Genomic DNA, 24,081 nt, shown 5'->3' on the forward strand with positions numbered 1-24,081 from the left:
CATAGTCAACAGTGGGGACTACTGGAGGCAGAGGAAAGATGGATAGGAACTGACTTTGTAAGCAAAAACAGTTGATGATGCATTAAGTGATAGGATGTGTGCCAGTCTAGCAATATGACACTTTGCTTTGCCTTCCAGACTTTGAACAGAAGCCAAAAAACTCTCAGGTGGATGTGTGCACATGTTCAGCGGATGAAGCCTACTGACTTTTAGTGATCTCCTGAGTTTTCCTTTAGAAATGCTGACATTTTTAATGTATCAATAACTATGGATGGCCATGCATTCTGGCATAGATTTCCATGGTGCACAGAGTTACGTGCAAAAACATCTTAGCACGCAGTTCGCATTTTGCTCCAAGCCTCACAGAGTAAAACTGAGTTGTTGCATAAATGTATTGCTTAATTCATTTGTGAACCTCTATAGAAAGCAAGCCCAGTATCTGAGAAGTAGGTGCTTCATTGATTTCAAGATGGCATGTCCACATTACAACATTTGGTAACCTTTACGTAAAATGAAACGGCTGACAAATCCACTCAAAGGTTTAACACGACCAGAGACAACATCACAAATCAAACTGATAGCAAATTGGAAAGTTCCTTTCCAACTCTGACTAATTAAAACACAAATAAAAAAACATCACTGTGAATGAATCACAGAGTTACTGATTTGCAAGTTATACACAAAAATGCCAGGCTGCTGTTGTCACTGCTGTGCTGATGAATAAGGTTATTTTTTCCTGAAAAACTATGATTCAATGCTAATGCAATCCAACAGCAAAACCAGACATGTTTCATTCAAAGACCAAAGTCCCTGTTTGATCAAAGTCGAAAACATCCGTCCCCTGTCATCATGATGTCCTCGTCCACCCTTATGCCAAATCTGAAGTCTCTTTTTCTTTTTTTCAATTGCACATACATAGTGAACTTTATGAAATAACTTTATGAAATTACATGTAATGTGTTGACGTGTGAACCAAAAACAAGGCTATCCTTTGCAAGCATTTTTATTAAGCATAAGGGTTTGGTCATGAGAACAAACTTTGAGACTTTCAGTTATTATAAATGAAGCTGCTGATCTTTTACTGCATTCCAAACTCAATTTGCAGACATTTTCCAGAGGGATAAGTAACTCTTGAGAGTAATTGAAGATGCTGGTCTCAAACTTGACTTGCAAACTGGAGCACATACTCACATACAGAGGCACTTTTCTCCTGCTCAGCTCCATCTGCACAGAAACTGCAGGCAAGGACAGACATTAAACAGACATTTGAGAGCCACAAATGAAAACTCGCACTCAGCCATGTGACTCCGCATTACTTCTTTGGTTATATGGTTATTCTGCCTGATCCTCTGATCCTGAAGAGATTATCAAACCATATCCGTGCCAAGCAGAGGGTTTCTGATGAGAGAGGATCATCTTTTGATCACAAGTAAGAGAATAATGATTTTAATGATGATACTTTCTACCTTGGTGCGTACAGTGGCAGAATACCAAATATGCCCACATCCAAACACACAGGCAGTGTGTAGTCTACTCCTTCATGTGTGTTTGTGTGTGTTAAAGTAGGAAATCTACTGCATTTCAGTGCTGCAGGGTTCAAGTCTGTACTTTGTCACATCCAAAAGTGGAACCAACAGCAAGATCTTAACATAACCATTTTTCAAGAAATTGTTTCCTGTACAATCACATTTTGCATTGACATTTATAATGATATATCTATATTAGACCAAATATTACTGAGCAAAGGCAAAGCATCCACAAACCGAGAGGACAGGACTTTGTGCAATTTTGGAAGTGAGCTAGCTGTTTGACACAATTTAATTATTTAATGGCACTATAGTGAACATTATTAAATTTCACATCACAACAATATCGCTCTTATTGCTTTCAAATTAATTTAACTCATAGGTTAATGTTGACCTATTTAGCTGCAAAATATGAGGCTCTATTTGGGGCTACTTTTCAGGGTTGACATATTAGCAAACTGTCACTATCACAGGAAACAAACCACGTTGAAAAAAAGTCAAAAGCTAGTAAAAAAGGGGTGAATATAACATATTGACGTACTTACCTTCAAAGGAGCTCAAACTCTGGCAGAAGAAACCTGATACTGCGCTTAAATTTAGCAAAAGAAAACACCACCTAACTCGGATTCATTCTCATTTTGCTAACTGCTCATTGAAGTGTTGCTGTTAGAGCCACAAGTTCAGAGATGGCGTTGAGCCGGTGCAGCAGCTGTTTCCAGTCTGAGCTGCAGCGTCCACTGACACAGCATCCTCCTCTCTGTCAGCGTTGATGCTTTCTGTCTTCCGTCTGGTCTAGACAAATGCAAATTCCCCCATATGTGTCAAAGTGAAGCGTTTCTTTGAGGTTACAGCGACCCCTAATGGGAGGCGATAAAACAGTCCACGGAAAAGGGTAATAATAATAATAATAATAATAATACCATGTTGAAATCTGTATCATCAGTGTAAATGTAACACAGACAGAGTAAAGGCAATTTAACACAATTATGATCAGTCAGTTTTCATATTACAAAGATTTATTTTCATCTGCTTATAAAACATTTGTCAATGCCAAATATTATGAACACACAAAGCAGACATTCACAGAGAAATCATTCAAACACAAGCGTACACACACGAAAGTGTAATTATAAGACTTCCAATAAAAGCAACACTTTACATTCACACATTAGGAGATTCTTCATACAGTAGATGCATGTTCTCCTTGTTGCCTGTTGTGTTTTCAGTCACGCTCAGTCAAAACACCAGAGTGAGACCACAAGTTTGTTAGCCTCTGAAAACCTGTACCAAAATGCTTCTGTTTGGTCATTAGTCTATGACATGCAGCCTGTCATGTTGGGAGATTTGTGTCTGATGTTTCAAAAAGAGGTTTCAGAGTTGTAAAGGCACTCTAACCAAGTCTAAAGCAGTTCCCCCCCCTTCAAGCCTCAGGTGGCCTGAAGCTGTGGTCTTGAGGTATTTGCTTCTCCCTGGGCCAGGCCGTTGGACCTGCTGATGCCCGGGGAAGGTACCTCCTTCCTAGGGAGGGAGGAGGCGAACATTGTGTCCAACATTCCCAGCACCTCCAGAAGGTCCTGCTGGTAGTCGATCTCTCTCTCCAGCAGCTCCTGCAGACGCAGCAGCTGTCGGTCCACGACTGGCGACTGGCCGATTACTGGCCTATAGATGTCGAGGATCATCTCAGCCGCTGTTACGAGGACAGGAGCGAACCTGGGGTCAACCAAGTTCCTGGAGAAAAAACAGAAACAAGTTTAAGTATTCATGTTGCAAAATATTTCTGCACAATTTGACATGCACCTGCAAGATACCAAATTCATTGCATCCAATAACATTTTTTGGTAAAATCTACTTGAGTAATGATGTTTTGTCTGGATCTTACCCTATGAGGAAGTTGAGCAACTGAGAAAGTCCCTGTTCATCCCTTCCTGCCAGAGCGTTCTTCAATGTTCCTCTTCGATCCAGCTCCTTTATAACAGCAACTGTGATCTCTGGCTTTCTCAGTCTTGTCCATGTCTATGATTAAAAATAAAATATGTTTGTGCATACAGGATATCCATTTCACTTTGTACAACTCAGCGACAGGAAAGTAGCATGTGTCACGGCTTTATATTGCAAATTGAAAAAGAAAGATAACTTTAATTAAAACAACAAGGAACCTCAAGAAAATGATAAACTGATTTAACCTTGTTGCTAAAGTTATAAATTCATGAAAGGTGTACCTCCAGGGCTGTGTCCAAAGCCTTCGATACATTAAATTTCTTGAGCTGCTTGTCATATTTGGCCAAATGTTGTTTCACCGGCTTACTGACAAGATAATCATCCTGGAAAATGATGGAGAACCAAGACAATAATTAACAGTATTTTGTAGAAATCAATAAGTCAGTGTGTCTCTTGGGGGAATAACCACAGACCACATCATGTCATCATCATGCTACTGCATGTTACTAAATGTAAACGTACCTGTTTAGGGACGTAGTTCTTCCCCTTCACAAAAACACGATATGATGGCCGTCGCCTCTGTTGGCCAGAGATTTCCTTCGACTCTTCAAGGCTTTTCCTGTGTTTGATACTCAGAATACCGTTGGTCATACCCACAACAATGGACTCATCATCCGGCTGAAGAGAAAGAAGTATTCTTAGTTTTATTGTCAATAACTGTCAAATCTCTCTGAGGAGCAGTGAGCAGGCCAGAAAATCCATTTAATGATGTGCTATACTTGATGTAACAATATAGTATATTATCATCAATATGATATAAAACACAGTGCCTATTATAGACCATGGCTTTAGCTGGCATGCTCCTAAGAAAACTAAAATTGTGGTGATGATCAAAAGGGAATATCCAAAAGCACTGAAAGGCCAAAGTAAAAAATGCCTTGTCAGCTCACTCTGAGGTTGCAGTGTTCCAGAAACCCTACACCTCCTTGCCAACACCACGAGGAGAGGATGTACTGTTTCACCTCCTTTCAATTTAAATATCTGGCAAAAATAGATATTTCTGCTGGCTGCGGCATTACTTTACAGTCTCCGAGCTGGTCTCTCAAATCACAGCGCCCTCTGAGGCTGAACCTCAGATACAAGCAAATTTCAACCCTCTATACGGAGTTATTTTTGAAATTTTAATTATCATGTTTATAGTCGGCCAAATAAAGTGTTTCCCATCTTGGGTTACTTTAATCAACTAGTAATTGCTTCACTTATCTGAAAACAACTTTATACACTTAATTCATCTGCACACATGAAAAACTAATAATAAAACATGAATGAAGTGAATGTAATTTCTTACAGCCAAGGCCAGACTGAGGATGGACGCAGCATAGTCAAAGTTGTGGACCACTTTATAGTTTGCCGTGTTGTACACCTTTACATGCCTGTAGGACAAACAGAGGCTATGCATTAAATCGGATTCATATAAAAAATATAAGTATGCAACAGTCAGGCTAGAATAAATGGCCTCTGACTTCCACTGTTAAGAACATTTTTTCTTTGCCACTAGTGGATATACACTCATCCCCCGTACCTGTCCAGAGAAGCAGACAGCAGTCTCTGTCCGTTGCTGCTGAGACACAAACTGGTGACAGTTTTGTGATGGTTCTTCAGTGACACCAGAGGCTGGCCTCCTTTTAGCAGATCCCACACTTTCACATAGCGCCCCCCTAAAGAGAGTGAGAGAGATTGACTTTTAATGCCCGGGATAAACATCAGTAAATATATAGTATTTGTGTACGAATGCAGTCATTTGCAGGGAGGCAATTGTGTAGGAAAAACTATTTTAGGTTGTCACAACCAACCATATAATGGAGTTAAATGGGTTTGTTCCCCGTTTGTCACAGCCCAGCCCATCCAAATTTGGAACATTTCATACAGTTTTTTGTTATGTCCTGCACAACAAACCGTTCCAACCTGAGGAAACCCCATTAAATTCAAATACATCATTTTACGCTGTTAACAGAATTTGTGTTCGGTCTGACAACAAGTTGCCACATTTTCTGGATGCGCCAACTGAGTACAATGATTATACCGCTGGCTACCTGCTGAGACAAGGAGGCCCTCAGAAGGATAGAGAAGGAGACTCTCCACTGGCTGGCCATGCTCCATGGTCATCACACTCTTATCCACTCTGGCATCAAACAGTTTCAGTGTGTGGTCGTAAGATCCTGGGATAAACAACATAAATTGATAGTCACACACAAAGAAAGACCAAACTCGTACATCCTGCATCATTTGTGACTGTGATTATTATTTTTTTCTGCAATTAAGTGTCTGCCTGAGCTGTTTATTTGAACACACTCATTCCCACCACAGTACTGACTTTGCATATTAATTATTCAATTATACTAGGTATGTAAGTGACGTTTTATAAAAGTAGACGGTTGTTACTTTATTTTGATTTGTTTCCTTTCAAGCACCTTGTTTTTAGGTTCTGCAGCATATAGTGCAGAAAACATGATGCTAGTATACCATAAACCTGGTGGGGAAGACCAGTCAAAGTCCAAATGTTGGTAGATTTTGGCTGTTACATCGGTTTGATCTAAAAGCCAGTGTGTTTTCTCTCTCTCTCTAATTATAATACTGAGATACACTAAACACTGATGCTAATGGACCAATGTTAATTTCCTGTCCTCCCATTCACTTTTCAGCACTATTTAAAATTTATTTTTTCTTCCATCTCACCAGTAATGAAGAGATCTCTGTTGAGTTTGCTCGTCACACCACAACGAATGTAATCTGTGTGTTCTTGGTAGGTGTTGAGCTCAGTGGCATTTGGGATGTCCCAAAGTCGACAGGTGTAGTCGTCTGACGCTGTGAGGATCTGGTAACGGTCTGAGGTGAAGTCTGTTATGTGTACTGCCCTGAGCAGAGAAAAATTAAACCATAGACAAAATCTCATCAGTACACTTTAAGGCCTGGGCCTTTATAGGTCAGTGAGAGAGTTTACAGGTTGCCAGAATTCTTGAGATCATCATGAAATGTAGTTGATGGATCACTCAACAATTAAACAATTCCTTTAATGCAAGAACTCCAGAATAAACAATCAATACTAGCCAAAAGCCTTGTCCGCCCCTCGACAGGATGGCAACTTAGAACTATCGGTGAATAGTCTGAAATGTATTTTTGGCTTTGGTAACAAAAAAACAATATTGTACATGCTAATACCAACATATGCAGACTTTTTAAACTGTCAGGGACTAGTTCTACTATTAACAGCGTGCTCAACAAAATTTTCACATTATTGCTATATGCAAATATAGTATAAATCTACATGGTTTCCCCTTGTATGCTCTAAGGCATAAAATAAAGGGATTATTCGTCCATTCCTTCAATCATTCTGAAATGATGACAGCAACAACAGTGGGAACATCTATTAAAAGACACATTTACACACACAAATATTAAGAACTACTCTGCAAAACTGAAAGGCTGGTCAGCAACACTGCCCTACAGTTCTGGCCAGAAGCGTTGACATTCCACACATTTCCCCATAACAAGTATTTCACCTAACGTTGAACATAGCCTCTGCAGGGACTCGGTCTTCAGGCCAGGGCAGCCCAACTAAAACACTAGAAGACAGTGACACGTGAGATACCTACTTTGTGTGCCCTTTGAACATCCTAAGTGCCACCTTGCCGCTGACATCAAACAGCCGGACCACAGAGTCCTCACATCCTGCCACGAGAAGCTGGCCGTCTGACCTGAACCTGCCACAGTATGCAGTGTCCTTAAACCGTGTGAATGTCTTTACAGGCTCCTGGGAGAATGGCCCATAAATGTGGATCTGTAGAGAGAGTTAAAATGACAAGAAATCTCTCAACTGTTGCACACAGGTGAACACTTATGGTTTTGAATAAACACAAAAGAGAAGCCAACATACTCTTGTGAATGCTGTCACAGCAAAGTTATGTGGAGCCACTGGGGAGAAGTCTATATTTGTGATTGCTCCAAATTCTTTTATCTGGACCGGAGCCTGTGAGAAGACAACCAAAGATTGAGAAACATAATTAAGGATGCACTTTTCAGTGTTCAATTTTCCAGTAATATTAAGACAGTAGAAGACTCACCTTGTAGTTTTTCCAGTACAGTGTGTCTTGTGTGACTTTCTCTCCAAGTTTAGGATAGAATTGGATTTTTGTAGGTTTAAACGAAGCCATTTCCTTGCTGATCCAAAAATACTCTGTCTGGTAAGATACAAACAAATGTAAAACATGGATGGGTTGTACGAGAGTGGCACCTGGGCTTGCTAACCTTAAACCCAACTTAAATGCTGGTGGGTATTTTTTTACAAACTCATGCTGTGCAACAATGTTCAAACCCACAGAAATGTATTTTCAGTTTTAGTGGAAATTCAAAAATGTACAAAGATACCAAATATGTTAGGGGGAATCTGGTGTGAGGTGTATAAAATAATGCACAATACATTCATAATATTTAATTTGATAGATTGGTACAACGGTAAAAACACAGAGTCCGAGAGTATATTGATAATCTCACTCAATGTAAGCTTAAGGAGCAGGAGCAAACATACACAGAGTATTGGTACCGTCAGACAGGGTGGAATAAAGTGTTTTTTACAACCTTCAAGCTGAAATAAACGTGGTAACCCGGATGGTAAATGGTTAATAGCTTATGCACTATTCTCTCCTGATCCACAAGAACACAATCAGCAAAAATAAGACATCAAATTCAACAAAATGGAATGAACGGGAAGAGTTCATATTGAATTTAATTTTTTACCAAACAGTATCACAACCCACCAAACTATGCTAGAAGGCTAAGCTAACGAGTTTACTATTTCAAGACAGTTGATTTCTTCACTGAGGTTTATGACTTAAGATGCAAATAAAACATGTCTACAGACAACCTTTTTATTAAAAGCTAAAACTACACGTTATGTTACTAGTTTTAAAACAAAACCAGCGTATTAGACAGATACCTGAGCCAACGTGTTCAGTATTTAGCATACTACGCTTTCGCCGGCTAGCATTTTCTACTAAAATGCATTCTAATGATTCTCACCTTAAAAGAAATCGTCCAGAAGTGCAGACTTATTTTGTTTTCAAATATGGAGTGTATAAATTAGAAGATACTGATATTGGTTGTCCAAGTAAACCAAATATTTCTCATTTTAAAGCGTTATCACGTTGCCTCTCGGTGCACCAGAGGACGCCATGATTACAAACGTGACTACATCCGTTAGGAGTAGCACATCGGATCTTTACCTTAACCTGAAAAGCTTTTGTTTTTTAATTTAATATTTTAAATGGCACTGATGGTGGACTTAGTATTTTACTTTTTTTATATACCCGCATATTAATTATCTTAATTCATTGTACTATTTCAAATTAAACACACTGTCTTTTCGGTGAAATCTGACTGGAATCTTGTACTAATTTGACCAATTTCTGCTTAATAAAGTTAAGTGGTTGTTAAAATTACTACTACCATAAAAATAAAAATGATCTTCTTTTCAAAAGACTTCACCAACATTACTTTTAGTATAAAGCAGTTTATTTGGGGGGAATCATATCTGCGGCTAAAAAAATCTAACACTACATATTTGACAACAGAAAATACTATAAATTAAGATTTAAATCACGTTAAATTATGAACATACATTTTGAAAAACTGCGGGCACATCCGGCAAGTTATCGATCTGATCACGTCACTTCCGGCCTTCACTCCTTTCTCCGATCCTCTATCGACTGTGTGACCCGCGTGTTTACACACTCCCAGGTCGGTTCACGTCTATGTAGTCTTTTAAGCGGTCTCAGTGTCGTGTCGTTTTTACTTTATAAAGAAGGAACAGTCCCCTGTGTCACATTACACGTTAAGGTGCGAGGAAAAGGTAAATTATACTTGAATGCTAGCATCATTTTGAAGAGGCCTAAGATAACGTTAGCTGTTTAGCTTGGCTTGCTAACTAGCCGGCCATTTAGTTAACGTTATCAGAAGTTAAAAAACAAACAAGCTTCCTAGTCTCGGAGGCTAAAAGATAAAGCATGAGTCTATGTCACATCTTCTCGTTAGTGCACACTAGGAACAGTTAACTAATAAAGTTTATAGCTAACTGATTTCTCTTAGCTTTGGAGGACGTTGCGAGCTTAAGTTGGGCACAAACTTTAGCTGACCACCTCTGATTCATGAAGAACTTGAGTCGAGACTAAAAAGCGTGCAGCTAAATTTGGCCTTCTGGCAGTTGTGCATTCTTGTTAGTTTGCTTTGCCAAAAGGTTAAACGACTGGGGGATTTTGGGGAGTTTTAGATTGTGCACTTCGTTGTAATTACACACACCTTAGTTTCCAGTGAACTGCTGAAATCACCCATTAGGCATATTTATCTATCACTTATTCTAATTTCAAGATCAAACTATTAGTGTGCATCTGGATGAAAAAGCCCGAAACTAAATGTCACATTAGTGTTAGGATTGCTTTAGTGGAATGACTATTGGTGTTTTCAAATGTCCACCAGTTCTGTGTCAAGTGAGGGTTAGTTTTTTCCAAATAACTGAAATTTGTGATGAAATATTAAACTTGTTGAAATGTATGTGCTATTTCTTGTGTCAGATGAAGGAGTCAATAATGAACCAGGAGAAGCTCGCCAAACTGCAGGAGCAGGTCCGCATAGGCGGCAAGGTGAGTTAGAGAACATGTTGGCAAAGGACTGAAAGAAAATGTTTTTCTGTGGGTCATGCGGTTGGTCTATGGGTTCATATATTATATCTCAATGTTGTGCTCTCTAGGGGTCAGCCCGCCGGAAGAAGAAGGTGGTGCACAGAACAGCTACAGCAGATGACAAGAAACTGCAGTTCTCCCTTAAGAAACTTGGAGTCAACAACATCTCTGGCATTGAGGAGGTACAGCAAATCCTTTCTGAAATGCACAACTTGTAGATGGACAGGCGTTCTTCTTGACATTGATGCTGTTAGTCAGGGTTCTATATTTAATAATAAAGTAATAAATATAATGTGATACATGAAGTCACATTTGACAAAAAATAGGACTGGAAAAATCTGAATGTCATCAGATTACAACCCTTAATTGCTGTGTTTTAGTGCTGAAACAATTAGCAATGAAAAGATGGCCAAAAAAGTATGTTATGACATTTCAGTTTGTCATCTTGGTTCATTTAAAGGTATAATATGTAACATTTCTGCATTAAAATGTCCAAAAACAACTGGACCTATATATTTTGTTGAGTTTTGTACTTACCAGAGATGCTCACAAGTCTTTGAGCTAGAGTCCAAGTCAAGTCTCAAGTCTCTTATGGTTATAATTAATGTTGTATCACCTGCTGTGTTCAATCCTGGCTGCTTATACAACTGCAAAGCTATAAGGAATTCTGTAACTGTAACCTGTTTTTCACTTACAGGCCACAACCATGTAATGTGCAATGCAATTAATGACAGCTAATTAACTACTGTGAGTCAACACACCTTGCAGACTCTCAAACTCAGTGTAACGTTAACTAAATAAAACTAACGTTACATGATCAACAATTAACCTATAACCGGTTTTACTTACAGAGCACAACCATGTAGCCTAAAGTGCAATTTATACTTCTGAGTCAAATCAACTGTGTAGCCCCCTACCTTAAGCCGTCTCCTAGGGCGCAGCCTGACGTGCACCTCCTCAAAAATGTAACTACATGTCGAGTCAACGCGGACCGTAAGCTCTGTGATTGGTCGGCTGGGTAGCCTCGCAATGCCTCCAAGCCAACAGGAAGTGCCCGTGCTTTGAAGTAACTTTTACTAGCTGCCAAAACAGCGGCTGTAACACGGTAGATCAATATATTTGACCGTCACAACCTGAGCGAAATGACTCGTTTCATTATCAGAATGTGATCCATTCGGTTGATAACATTTGAAAAGGCTACACCAGCCGCACGTTTACAATTGTACCCCCATTAACGTTAGTGGAGAGCTAAACCGGAAATTACCCCGCTCTTCCGGCAAAAGTCAACACAGTGGAACGCTGTAGCGCTACTGCCGACTAGCGTTTGGGGGGTGTAATTGCAGATTGACGCACAAGTTTAAATGGCTACGTGCGTAGCGGCGTAGCTACGCATGTAGACCCTACGCAGGAGTATGAATAAAGCTTAATGCGTCTACAACTAATCACAGCTTATAAACTACTGTCAGTCAACACATACCCCAGACTCTCAAACGTGTAACTAAATAAAACTGTAAGGTTATATGATCAACAATAAACCTGTTACCTGTTTGCAGCCGACGTGAATAATTGACATGATGGCAGCCAGCAGGACATAAATGATTACGTTAATAAACCCCCTCGAGTTTGGCAAGTGGACAAACACTCATTCATCTTTACATAACAAACGACAGTCGGAGTTAACCTCTCGTAGGTCGTAGCTGAAGCAAGCTAACGTTAGGTGGTCAAGCTAACGTTAGGTGGTCAATGCTGAGCTAAACAGGTTTATTCAACACAGGTAACCTATTTTGCATTCAATGCTTGTTTGGGTCTTGTTGAATGAATGGCACAGCAGCTGTTTGTTGTCCGCTCTCACGTGTGGCTGCGCACAGCTGATACCCACTACGTGTTACCTAGGCAGGTTATAGGTAATGGAGGGAGGTGAATAACAGCAAGCTCATCAGACGTTTCCTAAAAATAAACATTGTTCATGAGTCCCGCACCTCAAGTCCAAGTCAAGTCTGAAGTCTTTTGAGGACCAGTCTCAAGTTGAGACTGAACTCACTGTGTGTGCGACTTAAGTCGGACTCGAGTCCCCATCTCTGGTACTTACATATCCCAAATGTTTCCAACAATGTTCAAATACAGAAATCTATCTTTTTAATCTTTAATCAAGGTTAAGGTGCGTTTCATTTGGTTGCCTGTCGCCTTTAGCCCCTCTACCTCCTCTAGTTGCTTTAATTTCCAGGGAAACGCAGGATATATCAGAGTGAGGAAGGAAGTTGGCAAACGTCACTAAATGTATCGTGAATAAAACTTTAATACATTACCTCGCCCGGGAACATGATTTTTGTATCTCAGATAGAATTTCATCAGCAATGGTGGTTGTTTACCAATGAAGACGACAACTTCCATGATCCTACGCTACTTCACTATGTTTCTTGTTATTGTTTTGATGTGAGACCCCTAGCAGCAGAAATTATATATTTATTTAAATAACAGAATATATATAAAATGCAAAGTCTTTTCACCCCTTTGCTGACAGCTTATAAGGAAAAAACTTTTTGTTTGTTAGTATGTTGTTGTATCATTGATTGGAAACCCGTTCTTGTCTAGCATCAACACAAATAACATAAGTTTTTAAAGTGTTTTTAATCTGTCCGTTGTTGAAAGGGGTGTTTGGCAAGGGCAAAGTCTTACCAGCTGTTTTATCATCCTTTTTGACACTGACCCCAACCTTTTCCTTTTCCCGCTTCATTTTCTTTTCTGTTTAACTGTAGGTGAATATGTTCACAAACCAGGGGACAGTGATCCACTTCAATAACCCAAAGGTTCAGGCCTCCTTGGCTGCCAACACCTTTACGATCACAGGGCACGCTGAGAACAAGCAGCTCACAGAGATGCTCCCAGGAATCCTAAACCAGCTGGGAGCCGACAGTCTTACCAGCCTCAGGAGATTAGCAGAGACCCTGCCAAAACCAGGTACCTACAACACTCTTAATTGATCTGTTTACATGTATCAGTAGTTTTGTGTGTTGTCCATCAACAATTTTCTGTTTGGTGTCCCCCACCCCCGCCCCCACCCACACACACTCATAGCTGGAGAGAACAAAGCCCCCATGGTTGCTGTTGAAGAGGAGGATGATGAGGTTCCTGGTAAGCAAATGTACACACCCAACAACAAAGATTTGCATTCATTCTGTAATGTAGCATTAAAATATATACAGAAATAGGCCAGAAAGGGCTGTTTGTGTCTTATTTCACAGAACATACATGATCTTATTTGGTCAAATACGTTTAGTCTGAATGTATGCATTTATGTTTAAGAATATAAGACAAGCTTCTGTCACTGACTGAATGCATGCATTAATTCAGATGGCTCATTTTTTGTTACATTCATATTTCGTAATTCAGTTTTATTTCAGTCATATGCTTATTGAGACATTTTCTTATCTCTGTCTGTTCTGTCTTCCACTCTTCCTGTTTCTGCTTTCAGATCTTGTTGAAAACTTTGACGAGGCTTCAAAGAACGAAGCAAACTAATAAAGACCTGCAAACATTTCAAGGCTCCTCTGGAATCCCCGTACTTTGACACAGCAGCATTTAGTCATTGTTCATCTCTGTTATTGCTCTGTGGCTACAAAAAAAATCTCTTTTTAATTGTAACCTTGACAGTTGGGCTGAAACAAGTAAACAGACTTTTTATGGCAACCGTTACCAACCCTTTTGTCTGATTTGCCTCATTCTGCAATACAGGTGAAATTATTTAATTCAGTGGAATGTGCTAACTTTTCTCATGCTGCCTCTCCTGCATTGTGATGCCTACACATCAAAAATGTATTGGTAGAATTAATCATGTAATAAAGATTACATTTCAGTTTCTCAATTTTATTTAATTTTTTTAATGCTGCAACAATTCTTTGCAACATTGAATTAGAGTTGCATGTTTATTTTGTTGTTTTTGTTGGCGAAGGCATCATGTCTGTAAGTGGGGCCCTTGATACCAGCAGTACTGCTTTACAGACTTCACAGCCCAACACAATTTTATATTAAGTGTGAAAAACAGAAGCTTGGTAGAAACATTCAGATTGCAGTTACACATCAGGGACGTGCAAGAGCGAGGAGCAAGCTGTGGGAGACATTAAACAGCTAGCGCCATTACGAGAATCGGACCGTGTTATCCTTAAACTGTGCATGTTGTGTACCAGTCGAAGTTTAGTTACTAATACTAAAGATGGAAAGCAACGGATTGATATAGATTGACAATCTAAATGTTGATTAGCGGGGCTATATGGATGCTCATATCTCTAAATAACTCACGTATTCAGTCAAGACAAATGTGTCCATGTGTCTTTCTTCGCAATTCCTGGTTTCAAACTCTTCACCTTTCAGCGAAATTCGCCCTTTTTAAACCAAAATAGGTCACCTATGTGATTCGTGCCGATCCGATGTGAAAATATTTTAAGGGGGGTACACAAGGTTCTTCTTCGGAATATTGCTCATCTAAGATCTTCTCTCACTTTAACTGACGCTGAAATCTTAATCCATGCATTAATCACATCACGTCTGGATTATTGCAATGCTTTATTTCTTGGTCTTCCCAAAAAACTTATTGCAAGATTACAGTACGTTCAAAACTCAGGCGAGTGCTGCTCTTTTGAATAAGAAAAGTACAGTGATTGCTGTGTTTTGCCTCCCCTCTTCATAATGCCACATTGTGGATGCCCAAATATTGTTGATTATAATGCTATAAATCTAAATTCTCCTCTTATGTATTCAGAGTAAGAAAAGCATTTCATCTGGCTTGGTTTCACCCATGTATGGGTCCAAAAAGGTTTTCTGAAACAGGGACACCAGGGTGAATGTTGAAACTGCTGACCGTTGACTGAAATTACCTCAGAGCTTGGCATAGTACTGCAAACTGTGTAAATATGAAAATGATTTCATTTTGAGTTATGCATATGCAAGTAATACTTTGAGCTGTCAGGGATTTTGGCTTTTTTCACATTCATTTATCAGATTTGGATGAAGTTAGGTTACTCAAAGTAATGTTTGAACTTCAAGATGCACTTGGTATTGAACATGTATGATTCCAGTGCAAGTGAAAATGTTATGTGAAAAAGTAACATTGATTAAGATCTTTAATTAAAATTTGTGTATAAACGTGCTTCATTAGTTTAAGTTCATAACATTATGACTGAATCGAATCAAATTTTAAGTAGTGGTAGAACAATATATTTAATATGCTTCCCACCAATCAGAGGTGAAAAGAGTAAAAAAAGATTTTACTTAAGCAAAAGTACGATTACTTTGATGAACTTTTACTTAAGGACAAGTAAAATTACCAGTATAAAAATCTACTCAAGTAAAAAGTAGCTCGTTTAAAATGTACTCAAAAGTTACTTTTTTAACCTCCTAAAATAACTTATTTATATTTATTTTATACCTTCTTTATATGCACTCTTTTTTGCCAATAGTGAAAAACAATGTAAATGCTCTGTATTGCGCCTTTCTAGTCTTCCGACCACTCAAAGCGCTGTTACACTACATCCCATTCACCCATTCATACACCAAGCCTAAGTGCTTAAACAGAACTACCATTCACACACATTCATACACCAATGGAACAGCCATCGGGGGCAATTCAGGGTTCAGTGTCTTGCCCAAGGACACTTTAACATGGAGCCTGAAGGAGCCGGGAATTGAACCACTCTACCTCCTGAGCTACAGCCAACACATTGATATTTTATGTTATAATGAGAAGTTTGAGAATGTTTTTGCTTCATTAAGAAACTGTGGCGGGACAGATTAGACTCTGGTGGGGCCACACTGGACTGTGTAACAGGAAACACTGGACTGTGTATGAAGTCATATCCCTATTTACATTCAAACAGGTGGTAATTTTAATTAGATATTATTAAGTGTTAGTGTAATAAATAACTAGTTACCAGCAAGTTGCTAATGCCAACCAACATTGACATGCACCAATGTCTTTTTTACTTACCAAACTATGATACTTATTTTTAACCACCATGGAAGTAGACGTCCTCAACTACATTTGTTCAAGGGCATACATTTTTCTAAGCAGAAACTGTGGAATTGGACTTTCAAAAACATTTGTAATTGCCACATTACTGTTTAATGTTTTCAACTTTAGCACAATTAATGTTTTTAGTATCTTAAATTTGACCAGACTCCTAAACACATGGTAGGCCTAAATCCCTAATGATAAATCTACATAGGCTTCTACATAGGCCTACTTAAATAGAAAATGCTCTCAGCCCGCAGCCAAGGAGTTCACTGAGGAGTGATGGTTAAAATCTGTCATTATAAATGTAACTCTGATTGGCATGATATTGGTATTAATCAACCGGTTTTGACGCTATTATGCAGCTGCCCGTTACACTCTTTTCATACCACAGGACACAGACGTTTGGGGCAGCTAAACAAACTATTTTCAGGCAGTTATTGGTATTTTCCATCATTAGGTGAGCAGTCATGATCTGACTTTATGCTGAACACAACATCTGCGAACAGTGAAAGTGACAGGAGTTGGTTACCTGGCTGAGAAGTGGAGGTGTGCAGCCTGTCGCATGCTGCTCTTTATCTAACAGCTCACTGTGTCTTCTCCTGACTGTAGCATTACTGCAATATTTAATCCTGGTAATTTAAACAAAACATACTTAAGTAAAAGTAAAATTACAGATTTAAAAAACTACTTTAAAAAGTACAAGTAGACTACACAAAAAAACTAGGCCTACTCAATTAACGTGAGTAGGCTACTTGTAATTCGTTACTTTCCTCCTCTGCGACTGCCACCAATACATAGTTAAATGTAAATGCTCCATATTTGTATAGCGCCTTTCTAGTCTTTTCGATCCACTCAAAGCCCTTTTACACTACATCTGAATTCACCATTCACGCACATTCATACACTGGCGGAACAGCCGCCAGGGGCAATTCAGGGTTCAGTATCTTGCCCAAGTATCTTGCCCAAGGATGTGTGGCTGGGGTTAGGGTTTTAGGGTTGGTTTTTGGACGTGAACATTTCAAATAACTAGACCATTTTGTAGCTACAGATTATTGTCAATAACGTCACTGTAGTTATAAAATATATAAATAAGTATAAGCGGGGAGAAAAGCGAGTAGACCTACATCAAAAGATCTATGCTATTGCGAAATGCTATTTTGGCTTTTAAGGAAATGAAACCAAAACTGACTATTTCTGTTTCAATGATGAAACAGGCTTCGCAGAATTTTAGTTCAGCAGTGGCGTAATATGCATGTCATACTGATGATGGTAAATATCATCACATATGCAGTTTAATGTACTTGGCAACCAAACTGTAAGAGGACTAAAGAGAATTTTAACACCACACAGCCCTCCAGCAAACATGAATTGCAAATCTTTGTTTACTATGGAAATACTCCACAAACATTTGAACACATGACTCTGGATCTGATGATTTACGTAGTGTGAGGATAAACATTTGAGCAAAATGTGTTTTTCGCTTCTAAACTTAATCTCTACTTTTTTTCATTGCTGACATTTGGCAGAAAAAAATGGATTACCTCATACATGACTAAAGGCAGGGAAAGTCCTGGTGTCTCACCCTCTCGCCTTTCCTGTGTGAAGGTGTTTGTAGGTGTCTGTCTGTCTGTGTGTGTGTGTGTGTGTGTGTGTGATATGATGGGGAAAAACCTCTGATAGGAGTACATTTTTATTGGTTTTCTCTTTGGCCCAAATAATTCTAGAAATTAGATTTAGGATCAGAAAAATATTATCATTAATGCGACACAGGCATAGACTTTTTACTGTAAATATATTTTATACACTATCTTTCTTGTAGGGCTGCTGATTGTTTGGTCTATAAAGTATAAAGAAATAGTGATAAATACCCAGGTTGACATGTTCAAATGGCTTGTTTTGTGTGACCAACAATCCAAAACCCCCAAGTCTTCAAATTTACTTTTATTGTAGAAAAAAAACTGTAAATATTCATATTTGAGAAGCAACAATCAGTGATTTTCTTTTAGCATTTTGGACAAAAAATTACTCATTGACTTGAAATGATTAATTGATCAAAATATTTGCAGATCAATGCTCTGTCAAGTCGTTCCCACTAGACTATTGTAGAAGAATCTATCATCTTCAGATGAGAAATTCCATTACTGTTCTATATGTTCTGTTCCCACAGGTATGATATTTGTTTTCTGTTAATTTTGTTTAGTTCTCATAAAGACTGAAGATCACGTGTGTGTGTGTGTGTGTGTGTGTGCGCGCGCGTGTGTGTGTGCTTCCAGGTTTGTACTTCAGATACAGTATATCTCAGTTGCTGTAGAGTTCAGCATAAAGGCTAAGGGCAACCCCCCACCCCACTGAACACCCACACTTAACACTTCTTATCTCCGTCCCTTATGCGAAATTCACAGTTTATCTGTTCACAAAATTTGAATTGCAAAACAGTAGAGGAAATATGCTGCCCGCCATCTGTGTCAATAGGCTCTTATCAGTTTACTAGATCAGTTTCTGTCTCACCAAGTTGTCATGATGATGATGTGTGCGATGATATAAAAACGATGGTCAGTTGGTAGCTGGAGCATACAGTCATCAGGATTACCAAGAACTTCTGCTCTTAATTTTTTTTATAGCATCACTTCAGTGTTCATCTAAATGGTAAGAAATAACTACCGGGAGTCAATGCAGTGAATTAGATGCGTAAAAGGGAAGTTAATGGCCAACATTGCTATGCTGGTTTTATGATATAACACATTTTCTCAACTGAAAGAATTCAGCCAGTTGAAATGTCTCATGAACAGATGTATTATTTTGTTTCTCAATTAAAGAAGAAATTAACAATAATCACTAGCAAATCAAGGGATAATTACTTATGTTTTAATGCAAGTAATGATAATGTTTTGATCTTCTGCTGTCTCAGAAGCCTGTGTCACTGTGGATACTTGGGCTTCTGTGCACCAGCCTCACGGGAGCACATGAGCTCAAGGACTTTCCAGAAAATTGTAAGTCTTATTTATGCTCTGCATATTTATTCATTTTTCCATATCTTGAATGGTTAGGAAACTGTTTATCTTGACATGATAATATATGTGTTTTGTACATGTTGTATGTTTGTGAGTGTGTGTGGGGGTGTTTACATTTTGGTTTGTATCTACTTCTGTGTAGTTGTGGTGGCAAAAAGGAGTGATGCAAATGTCACACTGGCCTGCGGTACAAAGACCAACGAACCTGTCACATGGAAGTTTGACGGGGTCGTGATGGAGGATGTCTTTTTTGAGGACAATGTCCAGCAGCACAATCAAAGTCTGACTGTGTCAGAATTACAGCCACCCATGTTGGGAAAATACAGCTGCTGGAGAGGAGGAGAGATGTTATCATCAACATATCTACTGCTGGAGGCTAACGACGAAGAGTTAGGTGAGTCAGGTGAGATACTCTAGTTTAATTTTTCATTTATATAGGCTACTGTACATGACAGGAATCTCAAAAATAAAGGAACAGATCCGAAGTAAGCACCGACAGTAATTCTCTGCATATCGTACTGGGTGGAATATTTCTCTTTCTAGAGAATGACAGTGAAAGTTAAAACATATTAAACTATTCTGTGATGCACTTCCAACATAAATGTATCACATTTTGTGATATTTTCATGTATTGTTTTATTATCCAAACATTTTCCATTAAACTTTTCACTCACATTGTGTATCTTTATAGATTCTTTTTTCAGTTGTCGGGCAAAGTCGTATCACTGTAACTTCAGCTGCAAGTGGACCCAAAGTGAATACACAGCAGTGCGCATTGGACTGGGCCAAGACTGGTAAAGAAAAATAAAGGGACAAATGACATAACAGAGGCTAAAAGTACTACATATAGTATATGAACATAGACCAACAAGTCTGTTACATATGTCACAAAGTGACATATCAGTGTTTTATTGCTTGTCTTTGTAGCAGTGAAGGTAGGAAGTCGTGTCACTGGGTCAGCAGCAGTGAGCAGCTACCGGGTGGGGGATTCCAGTTTGAGCTGCCCCACTCCCTCTCACCCTACGCTGAGGAAAGCAGCATGCTCGAACTCACTGCTGAGGCCATCACTAATTTCTACATCCTCAGGAGAACCAAGAGATTTTATCTCAGAGACATTGGTGAGCTACTTGAAACTGAGCTACATTAAAGGCATTCAACAGAAGATTATCAAGATTAAAGCGTAAAGAGCATCTTTTTCAAAAATCACCAACAAAGCTGTTTATAAAGTACAAAATTAAATATCAGGATATTATTCAGTCATCAGGAAATTAGAAGGATATTTGGTCCCAATGGTATATTGTAAAGTCACTTTCTGATGAAGTAAACTAGACTCTTCAACAGATTATCAAACTACATAAAAGTTCTTGTAAAATGAAATTATTTTCAAATGTTTAAATAGTTTCAAAAACATTCAAATTCAAGCACTAAAAAGAAAAGAATGCAATTGTTAGCAGTTGTGTCATTGCTCATCAGTAAATAAATGTTATTTTATTAGTCAAATATTTGCTCATTTATATACTTTGATGATTCCATACTGATACACTTTGGCCCTCGTTTTTATTTTGTTCTGTCCAGTTCAACCCGATAGTCCCCGAATTGTGAAGTGTCAGGAGGTGGAGCAGGACCTGAACGTGACCATTGATCCACCGTCCAGCTGGTCAACTCCTCACAGCTTCTTCTCTCTGGAGCACGAGATTGAATACGTGTTTAAAGATGATGGCATGGTACACTCAAACTTGCACTCAAACTAAATCTGGTGATTTCTCCATGTATGTTATTCTCTCCGTTGCATTTTTTTGTTCTTATTGTGTGACCTATCTGCCTTTAGACTGGACGTTCTTTATCTCTTCTGATACCGAAGAGAATCAGCAAGCTGAGGGTTCGCTCCAGAGACTCGCTGGTGTTCTCAGCCTGGAGCCAGTGGACTCCCTGGAAAAATGTAACTTACTAAGATTATTTGAACCTAACATTGTTTCCTCCTGCTCTTTCGTTGTTCTTACATGTCTACAATGTCGTCTCAACTACTGTTTTTTACACTATGTGTTTCTGGCTGTCTCCCTCTTGTGGCAAAGAGATAACACAGCACTCACCAGAAAGTCATTACAGCACACTTTTACACATTTTTATTTTCACTGTACTCAAAGTATTTATTTGTCTATTTATTTATTATTTATTTTAAATTGTAGACTACACACAAAAAGTAAAGCAAACACCTTTACAGACATACTGTGAAATGTGTAAAAATTGTAAACAAACTAACAAAAGCACTGCTGCTTCCCAATTTGGAGTTTGGTAACCACCAGAGGTCCTTTTGAATGGTGGTCTGTAGGACATGTAGACACTAGACATTGGTCACTATTACCTCCAAACTAACAATATGTCTGTGATTCAATATGAAATTGTGTCTACCAGCAAAAAATGTCCAATGGGGTTTCACAGGACAAAATCTTATAAAATTGGTCTCTGCAGAAAAAAATGACCGAAACATATATAATTAACATTAATCAGAGGTTAAAATTGCATTTCAGCTGAAGGATGTCCAGTTCAATCTGCACTTTAGACAGACTTTCACACAGTATGTTTCCTGTCCTGTTATTTTTGTACATGTGTGTTGGCGTTTCTGTGTATTTTGGTGGTTTGGCGCTGTGACCCAAAAAAAGGCTATTAAAAGAGCTTTGTGCTTCCTTCCTTATGCATGTTCCTTCTTTATTCGTGTGTTGCTCATGTCTTGTGTTCTTGTAAAGTTACTGACTAGAGAAATAGAAATCCCCTTTTAATGTACATGGGGGGTGGACAATTGACTAGAAACACCAGTCACTCAGGGTGTATACTACATGTTCCTGAAAGTCAAAGTCAAAGCAGCAGCATTCAAGGTCACATGTTTGAAACTAATAATGTTTTTAAAAAGGAAACACTATTACACGCTAAAATTAGATTTATAGAAACAAAATGATATGCCAATACTTTTAGTTACTAATCATTATTATGTTGGTTATAATACTCAGTAATGTCTTATTTTATCATGATGACTACTTATTGTTTTAATTCAAACCTAATTAATTTATTGCTAAGCATGTTACTCTTTATTGAAGACTAGAAGCTATTTATATATTTTCTTAGTTGTTAATGAATGAGCAGTAGTGGTTTTTCATCAAATAATGCTTTTAGTTTAAAAAAAAATGTATTTAACCCATATTTAACATGGAAAAGACAGCAGCATGAAATGGGTTACAGACGACAGTAACACCACAAGAAGCATATAAGACACAAAACATGTACACATCAAAAATTTAAATAACTATGCAAAGTGACAAGAACCAACCGAGTCATTCATCATCTTACTTATAAGTGCTAAAAAATCCGCTATAGAGACCAATTCTTTTAGTTTCTTGGTTTCTTAATTCTCTTTTTGAAGGCTGTTCCAAGTAAGGGGAGCAGAGTTTGCGATCTCAAACGAAAGCTACAGTCAGATATCTGCTCAATCAGGGTGTAAACAGTTTCTTCTGATACTATGACCCATGTTTAGTAGTAAAACCTACAATTAAATGTCTGTTTCAGTTTTCACATATTTATATGATCATTCATCAGTGATACGCTTGTGCAAACAATAAAGACCCTCTAAGGTACCAACTATAGCTAGCAAAGAGTCAAATATAGCAACGGTTTATCATAGCAACATTTGGTTCAGATTGTCCAAAACCTAAAACCAATGTATTTGCTGACAACTCATTAACAGGGAAAAATCTTTTCATGAGAGCCCGACCTCACATAGAGACACCTGAAGCAGAACTTATTTACTTAGTACAGAAAGTGACCAAACAGTAACTCTTACGTATTGTAAAATGAGACATTCTTGATATAGATAGACAGAACTTCCAAAGACAAATTGAATTTTACACATTCACATATAAGTTTGCTTTGCTTTTTCAATTTTCTTGTTATTTCAGACCCTAATCTGTCATTAACTCATTGCAGGTGAGAACAGGGAAAAGGAACCAATATAAATGCAGAAACTCAGCAAAACCTTGCTGTCCGGCGTTGCCATCTTGGTCCTTGAACAGCTGCAAGAAGAGATGGAAGAAAAAAAGGATCAAAGATCCTAACAGGAGCCAGACATCTTAAAAAGATGTTCAATAAAAACTTGCACTGCAATTGGTGGTGGGAATTTTTATTTCTAAACAGAGAAACGATTGTAGTTGAGTTTTGTATTTGTATGAAAATCTCACAAGAGGTTAGAAATGCAAGCCATTTTCAAACATGGCTTCCCATCCCTTGTACGTATCCTATATTACTTTTTCTTATCCTATTGTCAATTTTAAATGTATGTTTCTTGGCCTGCAGTACTTGCTCTATATTTATCTTTCTTTATATGTCCATTATTACGCACCAAAACACCAAAAGCAAATTCCATGTATGTGTAAACACGTCGCAATAAATCTGATTGTGATGCTGATTCTTCTGATATAAGCAAGTCTGTGCAATATACTGATACTTGATGTCTCCGTTAATATTAGGCCTACACATAAGTGTAAAAAACCCACATAGGCCTATTGCATTTACATGGCACCTTGGTAACTAACAAACTACTGAGTCAACAACAACTTACATATATATATATAATTTAAAAATAACAATTTCCTGGAAATTGATTTGGGACAATATATGCAACACTAAAGCACAACATCCACTGTCCAGATCCATAAGGTGGGCCTTGCAATGCTTATTGCCCAATTTAGACACCCCATTGTGAACAGGGTTTAAGACATTCTGTGTTATATTATTGTAATGTTGCATACTGTATCTCAAATCTTTTTCACTTTTCACAGTTTCAGATTCCTGTTATTATGCATGGTGTGTTGGGGTATGTG

The 24,081-nt window shown here is 38.3% G+C and overlaps 3 protein-coding genes across 6 annotated transcripts; 2 read left to right on the plus strand and 1 right to left on the minus strand.

Moving 5' to 3' along the window:
• Nucleotides 1-2,522: 2,522 nt before the first annotated feature.
• On the minus strand, nucleotides 2,523-8,689 carry LOC119888090 (U3 small nucleolar RNA-associated protein 15 homolog). The gene is made up of 12 exons (XM_038698522.1): nucleotides 8,541-8,689; nucleotides 7,586-7,702; nucleotides 7,399-7,491; nucleotides 7,118-7,302; nucleotides 6,201-6,379; nucleotides 5,558-5,683; nucleotides 5,047-5,182; nucleotides 4,813-4,897; nucleotides 3,987-4,142; nucleotides 3,746-3,847; nucleotides 3,406-3,539; nucleotides 2,523-3,254 (listed from the first exon to the last, which is right to left on the minus strand). The coding sequence occupies exons 2-12, from the start codon at nucleotides 7,673-7,675 to the stop codon at nucleotides 2,954-2,956; spliced, it is 1,587 nt and encodes a 528-aa protein (XP_038554450.1). The 5' UTR covers nucleotides 7,676-7,702; nucleotides 8,541-8,689; the 3' UTR covers nucleotides 2,523-2,953.
• Nucleotides 8,690-9,100: 411 nt separating this feature from the next.
• On the plus strand, nucleotides 9,101-14,057 carry LOC119888091 (transcription factor BTF3-like). Of its 3 annotated transcripts, none has more exons than XM_038698524.1 (6): nucleotides 9,101-9,257; nucleotides 10,088-10,156; nucleotides 10,264-10,377; nucleotides 12,952-13,153; nucleotides 13,271-13,327; nucleotides 13,668-14,057. In XM_038698524.1, exons 1-6 carry the CDS (start codon nucleotides 9,129-9,131, stop codon nucleotides 13,712-13,714), a joined length of 618 nt encoding a protein of 205 aa, XP_038554452.1. In that variant the 5' UTR covers nucleotides 9,101-9,128; the 3' UTR covers nucleotides 13,715-14,057. The 3 variants fall into 3 exon arrangements, with proteins under 3 accessions (XP_038554452.1, XP_038554453.1, XP_038554451.1); XM_038698525.1 differs by having other exon boundaries at nucleotides 9,227-9,369; XM_038698523.1 differs by lacking the exon at nucleotides 9,101-9,257 and adding an exon at nucleotides 9,274-9,356.
• A 4,630-nt stretch (nucleotides 14,058-18,687) lies between these two features.
• LOC119888093 (interleukin-12 subunit beta-like) lies at nucleotides 18,688-23,666 on the plus strand. Of its 2 annotated transcripts, none has more exons than XM_038698526.1 (8): nucleotides 18,688-18,848; nucleotides 19,111-19,192; nucleotides 19,356-19,616; nucleotides 19,905-20,007; nucleotides 20,141-20,331; nucleotides 20,789-20,937; nucleotides 21,042-21,152; nucleotides 23,189-23,666. In XM_038698526.1, exons 1-8 carry the CDS (start codon nucleotides 18,846-18,848, stop codon nucleotides 23,333-23,335), a joined length of 1,047 nt encoding a protein of 348 aa, XP_038554454.1. In that variant the 5' UTR covers nucleotides 18,688-18,845; the 3' UTR covers nucleotides 23,336-23,666. The 2 variants fall into 2 exon arrangements, with proteins under 2 accessions (XP_038554454.1, XP_038554455.1); XM_038698527.1 differs by having other exon boundaries at nucleotides 19,356-19,607.
• Nucleotides 23,667-24,081: the final 415 nt, after the last annotated feature.

Source organism: Micropterus salmoides, unplaced genomic scaffold (assembly GCF_014851395.1).
Source record: "Micropterus salmoides isolate LMB-PRFRI ecotype aquatic unplaced genomic scaffold, ASM1485139v1 Ms_hic_scaffold_48, whole genome shotgun sequence".
NCBI lineage: Eukaryota > Metazoa > Chordata > Actinopteri > Centrarchiformes > Centrarchidae > Micropterus > Micropterus salmoides.

What these genes read in the sequence shown, in the direction of transcription:
- LOC119888090 (XM_038698522.1), bottom strand. Translation starts at nt 7,675, where the DNA reads ATGGCTTCGTTTAAACCTACAAAAATCCAATTCTATCCTAAACTTGGA. An exon ending in CAGAGATCTCTTCATTACTG is followed by an intron (nt 5,684 to 6,200) that starts GTGAGATGGAAG and finishes TGTTTATCCCAG; the next exon opens with GATCTTACGACCACACACTG. An exon ending in GGGCCTCCTTGTCTCAGCAG is followed by an intron (nt 5,183 to 5,557) that starts GTAGCCAGCGGT and finishes CACTCTCTTTAG; the next exon opens with GGGGGCGCTATGTGAAAGTG.
- LOC119888091 (XM_038698524.1), top strand. Translation starts at nt 9,129, where the DNA reads ATGAACATACATTTTGAAAAACTGCGGGCACATCCGGCAAGTTATCGA. An exon ending in AGGTCCGCATAGGCGGCAAG is followed by an intron (nt 10,157 to 10,263) that starts GTGAGTTAGAGA and finishes TGTGCTCTCTAG; the next exon opens with GGGTCAGCCCGCCGGAAGAA. An exon ending in ACATCTCTGGCATTGAGGAG is followed by an intron (nt 10,378 to 12,951) that starts GTACAGCAAATC and finishes GTTTAACTGTAG; the next exon opens with GTGAATATGTTCACAAACCA.
- LOC119888093 (XM_038698526.1), top strand. An exon ending in CGAAGAGTTAGGTGAGTCAG is followed by an intron (nt 19,617 to 19,904) that starts GTGAGATACTCT and finishes GTATCTTTATAG; the next exon opens with ATTCTTTTTTCAGTTGTCGG. An exon ending in ATTTTATCTCAGAGACATTG is followed by an intron (nt 20,332 to 20,788) that starts GTGAGCTACTTG and finishes TGTTCTGTCCAG; the next exon opens with TTCAACCCGATAGTCCCCGA.